At 41.3% G+C, this 12,445-nt stretch overlaps 1 protein-coding gene across 3 annotated transcripts in view; it reads left to right on the top strand.

The window, feature by feature from the left end:
* The first annotated feature begins 461 nt into the window (after positions 1-461).
* LOC308393553 (pre-B-cell leukemia transcription factor 1) overlaps positions 462-12,445 on the top strand; it is a 63,602-nt gene continuing 51,618 nt past the window's right edge. For all 3 annotated transcript variants that reach the window (XM_080877412.1, XM_080877413.1, XM_080877411.1), the window contains exons 1-2: positions 462-1,172; positions 2,013-2,086. In XM_080877412.1, the coding sequence (XP_080733538.1) occupies positions 985-1,172; positions 2,013-2,086 (262 nt within the window). In that variant the 5' untranslated portion in view covers positions 462-984. The remainder of the gene's footprint in view (positions 1,173-2,012; positions 2,087-12,445) is intronic.

Here is a 12,445-nt window from a genome sequence, read left to right as displayed (position 1 = left end):
GACATCAGAAAGGTGTTTTTCATAATGCGTCTCATCAGTAGATGGATTTTTCTAGTCGTAAATCTTTATGCACATTATCTATCTAATATTTATAACAAATGAGAAGGCTGGCCAATAGTTTTGATTGGTGCCCCTTATCTTGGCACAGCATGGAGATGAAATGGTCTCCACGGGGCCAGCTGGGGCTCTTGTTGAGGTCAGAAGGAGAGGCTAAAGCAGACCTCTTATTATTTATTTGGAGTTCAGGCTCTATCCATCACTGCGGGTCCTCAGAGTCTCCCTAGTTGTAAGGCAGCAACCACATCTTCCAGCTTCTCCACTGAATCCCACTCTTACAGTCCAATGATAGACGTTTCACGAGAGGCACCTCAAGGTGGGGCTAAATGGTCTTACAGTATATTCCCAATCATGTCGCGTAGGCGGAGTCTGACTCTCATGCTCTTTGCTATGTTGCTGCCTGCCCAGCTTCTACTATAGCTTACATGACAAAAGCAAGGGGATGGAGTGAGTGAAATAAACCTACACTTCGTGTTTCTCACAGCCACTTTTTGGGGGGTAATTTAGCAGGGAGAGGGGGGTTTGGATCTCTGCGCGACATTACAAGAAAACGCGCATGTTTAGTAGTAGAAAGCAGCTGCCTGTCTCTTTTACGCATATCCTACTCCAGTGAAGGCAGCAGCAGTTCAGATCAGATTTCACATTCAACCCCGACCAGCTGAGAGAGGGAGAGAGAGACAGCCAGAGAGCAGGAGGGCTCCTTTCTCCGCTTTCGTCTCCGAAACCCCTTTTTTCCTGAGCGCCACTGACCGTTCCAGCGAGGAAAAACCCGGGTGTGCGGCGCAGTTATCGGGATTTTTTTTATTTTTATTTTTTACCTCCCTCCCTCCTTTTTTTCTTTTATGTATTTTTGCAGGATTTCAGCAGCGAGAGTACCACAGAGAATTAGATAAGAGGGGAGAAGAAGAAGAAGAAGAAGAAGAAGAGATGGACGAGCAGCCGAGGTTGATGCACTCTCACACGGGGGTAGGCATGGCAGGGCACCCCGGCCTGCCGCAGCATATGCAAGAAGGCACCGGAGGAACGGACGGTGACGGAAGAAAGCAGGACATTGGAGACATTTTACAGCAAATTATGACCATCACGGATCAAAGTCTGGATGAAGCCCAAGCCAGGTAAAGGACACACGCTGGTTCGCTGTCAAGAGACGGCGGCGGCAAAGTAGATAAAAAAAAACTAAAATTAAAAGATGGTGAAATTAAAAATAAAGAAACAAATTCTAAATATATGCGCGGACATTTTCAAATTTCCTGAGCGCTACGGCGAAGAGGAAAGTAGAAACGTAAAGGCGGTGCGTTTCTGTGCAAAAGCCGACACAACCGATTTTGCTCCAATTAAAATAACTCGACAGCCGCGCTTCAGCAGAAAATTAAAGTGTGTGAATATGGCGTTTATTGCCAACGTGTCGCCCACTGAGGGTATTTTTGAAACACTTTTACTTTAGCGCAGTCAAGCTGCTTTTATTAGTGCACTCAGATAAAGCTCATCATTTATTTCTAAATATGAAATGGAGTAAGCGAGTAACAGCCCGCGCTGTCTCTGGAGTGTTGTGCAGTTCACAGCAAATGCAGAGCAACTTTCTTACTTGTGATACATAATTCAGGATTTCACCCATCTTGTGTGTTCCGCCTTAAATTCAGCGAAGATGAAGTTATGCATTAAAAAAAATCTTTGTTTTTGTTTTGTTTGTTTTTTAAATTGATGAACTATAATGATATAATTTTATTTTCTTAGTGTAAATATTGGAGCGTACATAAAGGTAACTATCAAAGGGTTTATAGCACATGTGTACACATACAGCTGTTAATAATTTACTTTTTTCCCCTGTGATTGCTCTGCAGCGTTTAACTGCTAAATTAGTTAAATCGGTAGTTTCTAATCAGTAATTTAACACAGGATAAAATCTATGCTTTTCCTTGCTGTGGTTTGCTCATAAAGCCACTTTTCTGTTTCAGGAAACACGCTCTGAACTGTCACAGAATGAAGCCAGCTCTTTTCAATGTCTTGTGTGAAATCAAAGAAAAAACAGGTATGTTCATACTAATTTCGCAGGAGTGTGTACCACTGCTCTGTCGCTGCCTCCAAATATCCTCACGCAGGTGAAGGGAATTCAAAAGTGCACACACTGTATTATTAAGTAGCTGAAAAACCCACAGAGGCACAGTACCTGCTCTCCTTATCACCAGAGTCTAATTTGCTATTGAGGCTCAAATTCACGTTGGAAGGCTCGATTCAGTCACAACACAATTCACCATATAAATTTCAGTGACATGTAAGACATGTGTTTCCTCATGTAGCGCCAAAGTCTGCGTGTTTTAGCGGTTTCACAATAGGAACTGTGGACAATTACCTCCAACAGTCCTTATCAATTATTGTGTCAAAATATGAATGAGGTTCTTTTTTGATGCTATTGTGGAATAATAGAGAGTATTGAGCAAAAATTGTCACAAGCACGTTGATGTCTCCCCTTGTGAGTTAACTGTCAAGTCTGCTGAATACGTCTCTTTCTATTATGTATTGTGTCTCTCTATTAAAGCAGTTGTGAGAGAGCATGTCAGCAGAATAATTGCTAGGAGAGAAATAACGTAACATAGGAGGCGTAAGTCATGTTTCCAAATCATTCTCCCTGTGACATTTTTGAAATTGGCACAGAGAGAATTCAGTGCACTTCAGCTTGATAGCGTGCACCTCGTCTTTTATTTCCTTGTCTTTACACCGATGTGCTTTAGGACTCTTGCAAACTTACATTGTTGAGATACCGAGTTGCCAAAACCATGGCAGCAAGAGTCAGGGTTTCTGTGTTTCCCACTCATTAGTACATGACATCAAATGGAAGGGGGGGGAGGGGGGGGGAGAAGATATTGTTTCATTGTCTCCAAAGTTGCACTTGCTTATACTTGACCTTTGTGGTAGCGGTGATTGGTGCTGTTTGTGTTGTTTCTCGTGTGTGTGATCCCACCCTCGCTTGGTGCTTTCATGGATGTTTTCATTGAGGCTTTCATTGAAGATCACCTCGCTGCTCACCCCCCCCCCCACAAGCGTGGCAGTTTATCTTGAATCGGCCACTGCCTCAGGAGAGAGCAGGGGGGCCTTTTGAAGCCTGCTGGCTCACTCTCAGTTTTGTTGTCTTGGTAGGTTTTATCGAAGGGGAGTGACACAGTTATGCATAGTGTTTTACTCCCTGGCGCTTCTCGGAGTTCATCTAAAGTTCGGCTCTTCTGAGAGTACAAAGTAACTTGGACCCCTTCCTGCCTGCACTCCCTTTTGTTTTCGCTTTCAGCTGGTAACCTATAAATACAAGGTGCAGCATAAGGAGCTGTGTGCTGGAGATCTGGTGCCTGTCGTGTTATTGTAGTTTTTTTTTTTTCATTTTATCCAGTCAGCTTTGTTCTAGTTTAGAAAGAAACATTTATGCAGTTTCTACTAATTCGGATACACTTTAAATGCCACAGTAGAAATAAAGCTCAGAGATTACTACAGCAAAGAGTAACTGTGCATTTCTCCTTTCTCACACCTCAGCTGTGCAGTCAAGTTTAGTGTAAATAAAGTATGGAGTGTGAAAAACACTTCCTTCCATGTAACACATCAAGTCACTGACAGATTAGGCGCCATTATACAAAGGTTGTGCCCGCTCTTTTGACTTAATCCTTTCAATAATATTTGCCTTTCTTGATGAGACCAGCAGTGTGCATTTGTACACGATGAGCGATATTATGAATGAATATTTCTTGGGTCAGTTTTTGAATTTCAGCTGTAAAAGGCTTCTCTGCTGTGTTGTGAAAAAGTCGTAGCTTGTTGCTCCATCTAGTGGTTTTCCCTTCTTTTGAAATCTAATTAAAGTAGTGGAATTACTGAGTGTTTAATATCTTTTTTATTGTAATGTAATTGAAGTTAAGAATTTTTTTTAATGTACATTTACACAAATCTGAGGCTATACTGGCAAAACAAAGTAGCTGAATTGGCTTTTATGTTCAAAGGTGCTTCAATGTTTACTGTAAAGTGTAAATTTGGTTCTTTTTACTACATTTTTTTGGCACACCTTTTTGCTTAGATGTTCTTCACATTTCAATATTGAAATTACTACTAAATCAGTATGAGCCACTTTTAAATATTTCAGCGCGCAGCTTTAGCAACTGCTCGGAGCTGCAAGTGTGCGGCTGTAACTTTGTCCTCAGTAACCATCAGAGTGCAGAGACAGTGTGTATCCACAGAGCTGCTGTTTGCTTGTGTATATTTTCCATCCCTGGAGCCGCTGACAGCACCTGCAGGACACAATGCCAGTGCTGATCTAGGGCCTGAACTTGTGACCTGCTCTGTGTATTTTTACTGGGAAGAAGTGAGCGATGGCCAACAGAAATATTGTGCAGTATAAACAAGCACAATAGAACACCGACACCAGGGAGGAAAAAGAGGAGGAAGGAACACTTTATTTAAACCAGTGTTTTTAGTTGCTTTTTTTCTTCCTTTTTTGACAGGCAGCGGCTCTGACTTTACCCAGATTCATTCCGGGCATATTTGGGCTGTCTATTTTACTTCAAAGGAATGCTGTTTTCCTGATGCTGTGTGTGTGTGCGCGCGCGCGTGTGCAGCATCATACATTAATAAGAGGAGACAAAGCATAAAATATATAGAGCATATTAATTATATGACTGTATTTATCTCAAATGTGGAGCAAAGGTAAAAGCAGCACAGCTTCTCTGTGTTAGTGCTCATCGTAGCTGTGCCGCTGAGCTCTTGTAGTTTCACATAGATACTTTCCAAAAATATGTCGTAACAGTTGGACTCCACTGCCATTGGACGATATAATCTTTACCTCTCACTAACCGATTTCTTTAAATTAGCAGGGTGTCAAAGGTGAATATATCAAGTGAGCTATTTATTTGTCTATTAATGTATCTTTATCACAGGTATTTGTAAGGTGCCCTGTTTTTTTCTTGGGCTTCTCCTTTACTTTTTTATGATTGATGAAAATGCCTCTTTAGATAAGCAAAGGCTTGACAAACTGATTTGGAAAATGAGCCGCCTTGACCTCTGTAAACACTTCATCAACATCGTAAATCTCTGGCAGTGTCAAACAAAACCACTCCTTGACTGAGCTGCTCAGTAAATGCGCTGCGCTGACTCGCTGTTTAATTTTTTTCCTCTCAACCTCAACAAAAGGCCAGCTTTCTCGTGGCCCGTGTTTGTGTAGTGTAAGGTTTCAAGCCTAGGGGATCCTCCATTTATAAAAATGACTAGCCGAGTGATGTAATGTTATTTTTTGAAGGGTGAAAATAGGGTGTTTTATAGAGGGCAGCCGAGCAGTGTTTGACAGGATGAAATGAGCCAGAGGTCTGATTATGGAAGGTGCGTGGAAGCCTACACTACATTGACTTGTCAGACCATTCAGATGCTTGGCATCTGCCTATTTGTATTAGAGGCTGAACTCGGCTCAGCTCTGCACGTCACTGGCGAAACGCTTTGAAGCAGCCTTCGAGGTGATCGGGTATGATGTAACCTTTAAAACGTGATACAGCTGGTGCAGTGCTGAAACCGCTGGTCAATACTTAAAAATTGGTAAGATGACAGAAAATCTATCACCGCTGGCATTGATATGTGATCAATCACCTTTAAAGCAACAATACAAGTATGTCCGACGTGAGGATCCATTTATAAAAGGAATATCTTTTGCTTTTTTGCCACTAAATGGCTTTTGTTATTGACTGTTTTTATTAATGAATTGGTTAGCTTTGTGACTTATTAGAAATCAGTGACTTAATGCAGTTTCATGGGATCAGTCAAAAAGTATTCAATTTACTGTAATTTAAGAACAAGAAAAGGAGTAAATTCTCCCATGCGAGCAAACAGAGTTGTCGATTTATTGGTTTTTTATACTCAAACAATTACTTTAAACAGGTCTCGACACATTTCGATCAGCCGATTAATCAAATAATTGACGAGTCTTTGCAGTTTGCCGCAAAAGAGAGATCTGAAAAAAATCTTGGAAAATTGTGATCACCTTTCAGTCCACTAAATGAAGCAATTGACAGATCAATCACAATTAAATTGTTTATGAACTGTTTTCTTGAATATGTACCTGACTGATAAACTGACGGTTTGGTCTATTACATGTTAGAAGGTTGTTAAAAAAAAGGAGTTAGCTGAAGGCTCTGTTTTCAGGTTACCAAACTGATACACATGGACTTGATATATGAAATAGCCACATTACAGCAGCAATTAAGCGTTTGTAGGGCTTGTTGGGAGTCACTGCAAGTGCAAAGCAGCAGGTAGTAACAGTACACATTACCTTCCGCGTACTGTATTACATGTCGAGGTGGATGTCACGGGGCCGTGCCTCCCCTCTCGTGATTGTCTCCCGGTGGACGCAGATACGTGCAGCCTTTGTCTCCCTCTTATCCTTCCTCCCCCGTGCTGATACAGCAGCATCCAGCAGGAGAGAAATGCCAAGCTCGCCGCCACAGCTGTTTCCCCAATCGCTCTGCTTAATCATCCACTGAGAGAGAGGAAGAGCTGAAGTCTAATTCTGCTCTGAGGATGTCGACGACTGGGGAAAATGTGTTTTGATTAACCAACATAAGGCAGACTTTTTTTTTCGGTGCTGCATTTGATGCAGAATCGTAATCACAGAATCATCAGCGAGTGACAGCATTGTAAATGGCGAGCTAATACCATTACAGTATAGAACAATGTGGTTACATTATACGTTATGCAAATTGTCAGTCGCCTAATTGATACATGTTAATCATATTAAGGAGCTTAATTATAGGAATCTTAGTGTGCTGCGATTTGGTAATTAACACTGACATCACACGTACAAGGAAAGTGATCTATTTTTTTCCAGGACACATTTCTCTTCTCATCCTTGTGAAAAGGAAGCAGCAGCTCTACATCGTTTTTATATTTTTGAATTTCCTGAACTGATGAATGATTTTCTTCCTCTCTGCTGAAGGCTACTGGAATGCAGTTTGTAGAAAAAATTACATTTAGCTCCCAGCAGCTCTGCCAGTGTGGAGATTACAGACTGAAGGCGAGATCCAAGCAGACTTGTAAAAGAGCGCGGGCCTCAATCTTTTACCTGAATGTCGACTCCTGCGCCTAAATATCACTGTTCTGCCATTTACCTCGATCAAGGCTCTCTTTGCAATCTCAGTCCCTGCAGGTTTGCTCTGCCTTTTTTTATACTGGCCTCCTTAATATGTTACGAATTTAATCAAGTCTACAAATTTGTTATGCACGTTAAATTGAACATGCAATGGCACATTCGAATGTGGTTGCCATACCAACCCCCCAGGAGTTCATTTTCCATAATGTAGTGTTTGGAATCTCATTTCCTCCACTCTCCCCTGCTGCTACTTGCAGACGCCACCTCCAGGCTTCCACTGTATGTTCGCCACGAAGGAGGCTCGACTGCCACAGCTTTCAAACACTGGAGGGAGGGAGAAAAGAAGGAGAGAGGGAGAGAGAGGCCTCTCTCCACGTAGTGGAAATGACACAAATTAATATACACTACTTAAACCAGACCAAGATTAATGGTTCCCTTTCGCTGCAGCTTAGTCCCACTGTCAGTTGCCGGGTGCTCGTTGGACAAAATCAACACTAATCAACATTTATTCCACTTTTGCCCTGGGCTCTCAGGAGTCTGGCAGGACTGCCTGCCCCCCCTCCCTTACCTCCTCTCTTCCCTCCCAGAAATCCACCCCTCCCTCCGTCCGTCTCGCTACGCTTTTCACCTCTCATCCAGCTCCTCCATACATCACCCTCCTCACACCGCTCGGCTCCTCAGAGAAGAGTGCGCCCCCTCCTATCAGGCCACATTAGAGTCATGATAGATTTTCTCTTTTCATTTGCATCTGATATTTAACACAGCAAAGCAGTTGCTCTGTCACTTTACAGTACAAGCGTATGAGCGCGTGCACGCGGGCTCTTGTACGCGTGTGTCTTTTTGAAGCAGTTGGTAATCTTATCTGCACTCAGTCACCACTGCATTATGGGAAACAGGATATTCATTCACTGCTCAGTCAGGAGTGTGTATGTGTGCACGTTTCAAGTTGTGTATTTATACAGCACTTCATTTGCTGGAAAGTAGTATTTTAGATTTCCCACCACCAGTAAACTGAACTCCGAGGTGTCACGTGTGCATTTTCCGAGTATCCATTCAGCTTATCGTGCGCGTCGTAAATTTCCCTTTGATTTCAGTGACTGGCACTCGGATCTGCTGACTCTTCTTTCAGCTCCACCATCAGCCTCGCACAGCAACAATAAGTGTCCCGTGAAGGCTCATAATTGGCCGAGCTAATGCAGGTCACAATTCCACTGATGCTGCACGACTCTTTGTCATTCCACCAGCTATGATAAAAAAACGTTCACAGGGGCGATTAATAAGAAATATGAACAAAATTAAACAGCATCTATATCCTGACTGTAACTATGGGGCAAACATGGAAAACATTATATCTTGACTGAGGCTCATGCTGCTGCAACTTAAGGAAATTTTAATGTTTTCCTTCTTGTGATTCTGATGCTTTGGTACATAATAGTATTTATTCATGCAGTGTGATTTTTCCACTGGAAGTTTTGAGGACAGACAAAGTAATTCAACCAAAGGAAGGAAATAATGAGGAGAACTACATCTGGATGATGTAACGATTCACCATCATTAAATTTTAGGGACTGTTAAAATTGTTGAAAATTATTACATGATCCGATAGTGTTATGGATATTTCTGGTTAATCCATCAGCAGTAAACCGAGCACTTAAAAATTCCAGTTTAAAAATAATTCCTGACATTACTTCCTGATATCTGGATATATAGGACTAATGTTAATTTAGCTGATGTGGTTGTCAGATGCTGTACCTCGAGCACTTCCAGGTCGTATAACATAACATTTTTAGATTTGACACAATACCTGTAGATGGAAAAATCTTAAATATACAAAGTCATGCAAGTAAGTTTGTTTCCATAGTTGTAAAACACAACAGCCTACTAGTAATATTAGCATGCCACTATAGATGCACCCACTGCTGTTTAGATTTCTAAAAGTCTGATTTCCTCATTCCATTTTTTTCCCCAAATCCTGTTCATTACGTTGTAATTACAAATTCAAAACATGAGTTGGCGGTAGGATTGCTGTCAGTGTTGGAGCTAATAAACATTAAAGAAGAGTAAGGCAAAAGAGAAAGAAAAGAGAAGACCTCAGAACCAGTTAACTGATTGGCAGTCATGAAGATGAGGAAAGAGGAAATGCTACACTGCCAGATTACTGACTTTACAGAGTTAGCATCATGAGAAAGCAAGTTTGGAGACATTATCCAAATCAGTTCCCAACTGGAGTGATTCCAATTAGTGCCTGGGAGATGTGACATAGGTTAATATGATCACCAGAGAATCATTTATATCTGAAGCTGATTGGCCAGTTTTTAACCATGAGTTGTCAGCTGTGAAAGAATTATTTCTTTATGATAAGTTTCTTTAAGTTTCAAATTTATAACAAAAACAAAAAAGACAGATGGGAAAAATAGACCTTGGCGTTGGATATTGGTTAAGCTTATTTCAAAGATTGACATCAGCCCAGAATTTCTCAGTTGGTCCTTATTTGTCACTCAAGTAAGGTGCTGAAACACCCCCCCACCCCCACCCCCTCCCTCCCTCAGATCTACAGTCCTCTTTTGTGTGCGTTGTTTTCACAACCATTTGGATTTTCATTCATCCAGCTATTGTCTTACCCACTTGTTCCTATTTAGGGAGCTGGATGTGCTGGATCTATTCCCAGCAGGCATTGGGTGGGAGCCAAGGAAACACACTCAGCGGGTGAACAGTCCATCACAGCAGTTCAGATTTTATTAATGTCCAGTAATCTGAGGTGGAACCCCTACTGCGACAGTCTCAGATTTAGAATCTGCGTGTCGCTTTATCCCCCTCTGAAGATGAAATTGTGCAAACAGCTGATGCCTCTTTTCCTACTTTGCCAAGATATTCAGCGCAGTGTTGTCCATCTTGTAGGACTGCACGGCCAGAGGCATTGTCATGGAACCAACTGGCCTCATTGAAGTGACACCTAGTGCTTTGTCAGCTTTGTGTCTCAGGTGCCAACCTGCGCTTCCCAAAATAAACTGTCATGCAATGTGGCAGGACAGAAAAATGTAGAAGGAGCATGTTGGGGCCCTGTGCCCCCCTGAAAGGAAACAAATGTTCCATAGCAGAAATGTATTGTGGCTTTGGATGCCTTCCCAGCACCGACACCAGCGACGTGGAGGGAAACTTAAAGCGTGGAGTGTGATTGTCTGCAGCATCAGCAGGGGTCGCAGCAGGTGGGAACGTAGAAGTAAAACGTGAAGTTTCTCTGCATTGACATAGCTTTTTAATTGCAATTATTTCAACTTATTTCATTTCACTGTGGACCTGTTAGAGTTTGACAGCTCTTTGTTACTTGCAGACATCCTCTTCCAGAAATAGCTTATGCTTACTGTAGTTAGCTGCTCTTCCTGTTTTTATAAATGGTCTGTCATTTTCTCTCTGCGGTGCAACATCACACCAGGGAAGTGAGCGGAGGATGTGTTCTTGGTTGAAGTCACTTTCAGACTGGTGTCAGGAGGCTGGAAAGGGTGAGCATGCGGAAAGTCATATGCAGAGATTCCTTACCGACCTCTAAAGTGTGACCACCAGCCGTGTCTGCCCTGTTGGATTTGGCCCTGAGTGTGTGATTCCTGCTAGATCTCGCTGTGGCCAGTGTGTTCTATAGCTGCTATGACATTTTTATGACTAGTGGACTGAAGTAAAGTTGGGAGTCACAAAGGCTTGAAATGGATCTGCACCTCTATAATGAGGAACCAGAAGCTAATCATGCACACAAAGGGAAGGCTTCTGTAGGCTGACAGCGAAAAGTATAATGATGTTTCACTAAACATGGATTGCAGAGCTGGAAAGGTTGTGATGTGAACATTGTTTGAGCCAGGATTGTCTGGAGGAGGAGAAATGGGCTCATTAATACTCTACAAGGGGGTCACTGCTCCATCCAAGCGAGACAATAAGCACTTCTGTTAAAGCCGTGCACCTACTGAGCTCTGAAATGTTACATTTGTATGTTAAAAATTGTTTTTCAGTACAAACAAAACACAAAAGATTTTTCTAAAATTCAAAGTACAACTAATTCTCGAGGCTAATATTTGAATTTTACAGGAAGTCAGCATAAAAGACGTTTTTTATTTCTAATAAAACTAAACCAGTTTGCTAAATCACGTTCGTTTTATTACACTGTCACTGTGACAGCTACACGACTTGACAAATGTAATAAATTTTAATTGATTGAACAGTCCATGGTATAAAACTGAAGATGGATTCATTTTTTACACTTTTTGTTTTAAATAAATATACCAAATAAATCATTTCTAAATGAGATTTCATCCACATTTATCCTGTTGCTCCGTCATACCTTTAGCTGTGATGCTAACGTTGCCAAAGGAATATGAAACGTGAATGTGCTTTATGTAATTCCAATACTAATGTCATGTTTTAGTTGGGTTTTCTTTACCAAGGAATTCAGAATGGTGTTTAGTGTCTACTGTTATACAAGATACAAGAAGCATAACTGGAAAAGGCTACAAAACTAGCTAAAATAAGCTATCTGACAGACTCTGTTGGTAACTTAATAAGAGGAAGTATTTTAATGTTGCAATTTGTCTTGTACAAAGTTACATTTTACAAAGTGAAGTTAGACCGCTGACAGACCTCTTGGAAAACATCAGGTGCAGGGGTCATTGCAGTTTCCATTAGCCTATGATAATCCTACTAACCAATTTTAAAAGAAGAAGAAGAAGAAAAAAAATCCAACCAGTGACAAATCATTTTTGGATTAATTTCTTATTTATTCTAGCAGTATTATTGCACCGTTATTCCAACATTACACCTTTTTTAATTGTACAATTAATCAGCCAAATAAAAAAAACATCAGGATAATAATTGATAATCAACATAATCATTAGCTGTATTTCTAACAGCCAACTGGCCGACCTGTCATTGCTCTTCTAGCTGATAAATCCGCTCTGCTCCTGCCTCCGCTGTAAAGAGATTGTGTTGATAAGTTAATATTCCGACAACAGAGATGAGATAAAGAGGTTTAAGGAGTTTGGAGGATAGTGTAACCTTGATAAAACGCTCATCTCAGTGACACTGATTTTCACCATCCATCTTCATCTGATATGAAGTATGCAAATGGTGGCATCGGCTGGGAGTGGAGTACGGTGCTGTTAAATGGGCCATTTCAAATGTTCTTTGTACCATGCTGACTTCCAAAAAATTCACTGTCAGCCAGCTCAGCGCAGACTGAAATCTTTTTGGAGACACTTTTCCACCTTTATCTTATATCTTCTTCTATTTCTTCCCACTTCCATC

This window comes from Rhamphochromis sp. 'chilingali' (genome assembly GCF_963969265.1).
Source record: "Rhamphochromis sp. 'chilingali' genome assembly, chromosome: 3".
Lineage (NCBI taxonomy): Eukaryota > Metazoa > Chordata > Actinopteri > Cichliformes > Cichlidae > Rhamphochromis > Rhamphochromis sp. 'chilingali'.
Note: the sequence above shows the minus strand (reverse complement) of the source record. Positions and strands in the feature narration are given on the sequence as shown.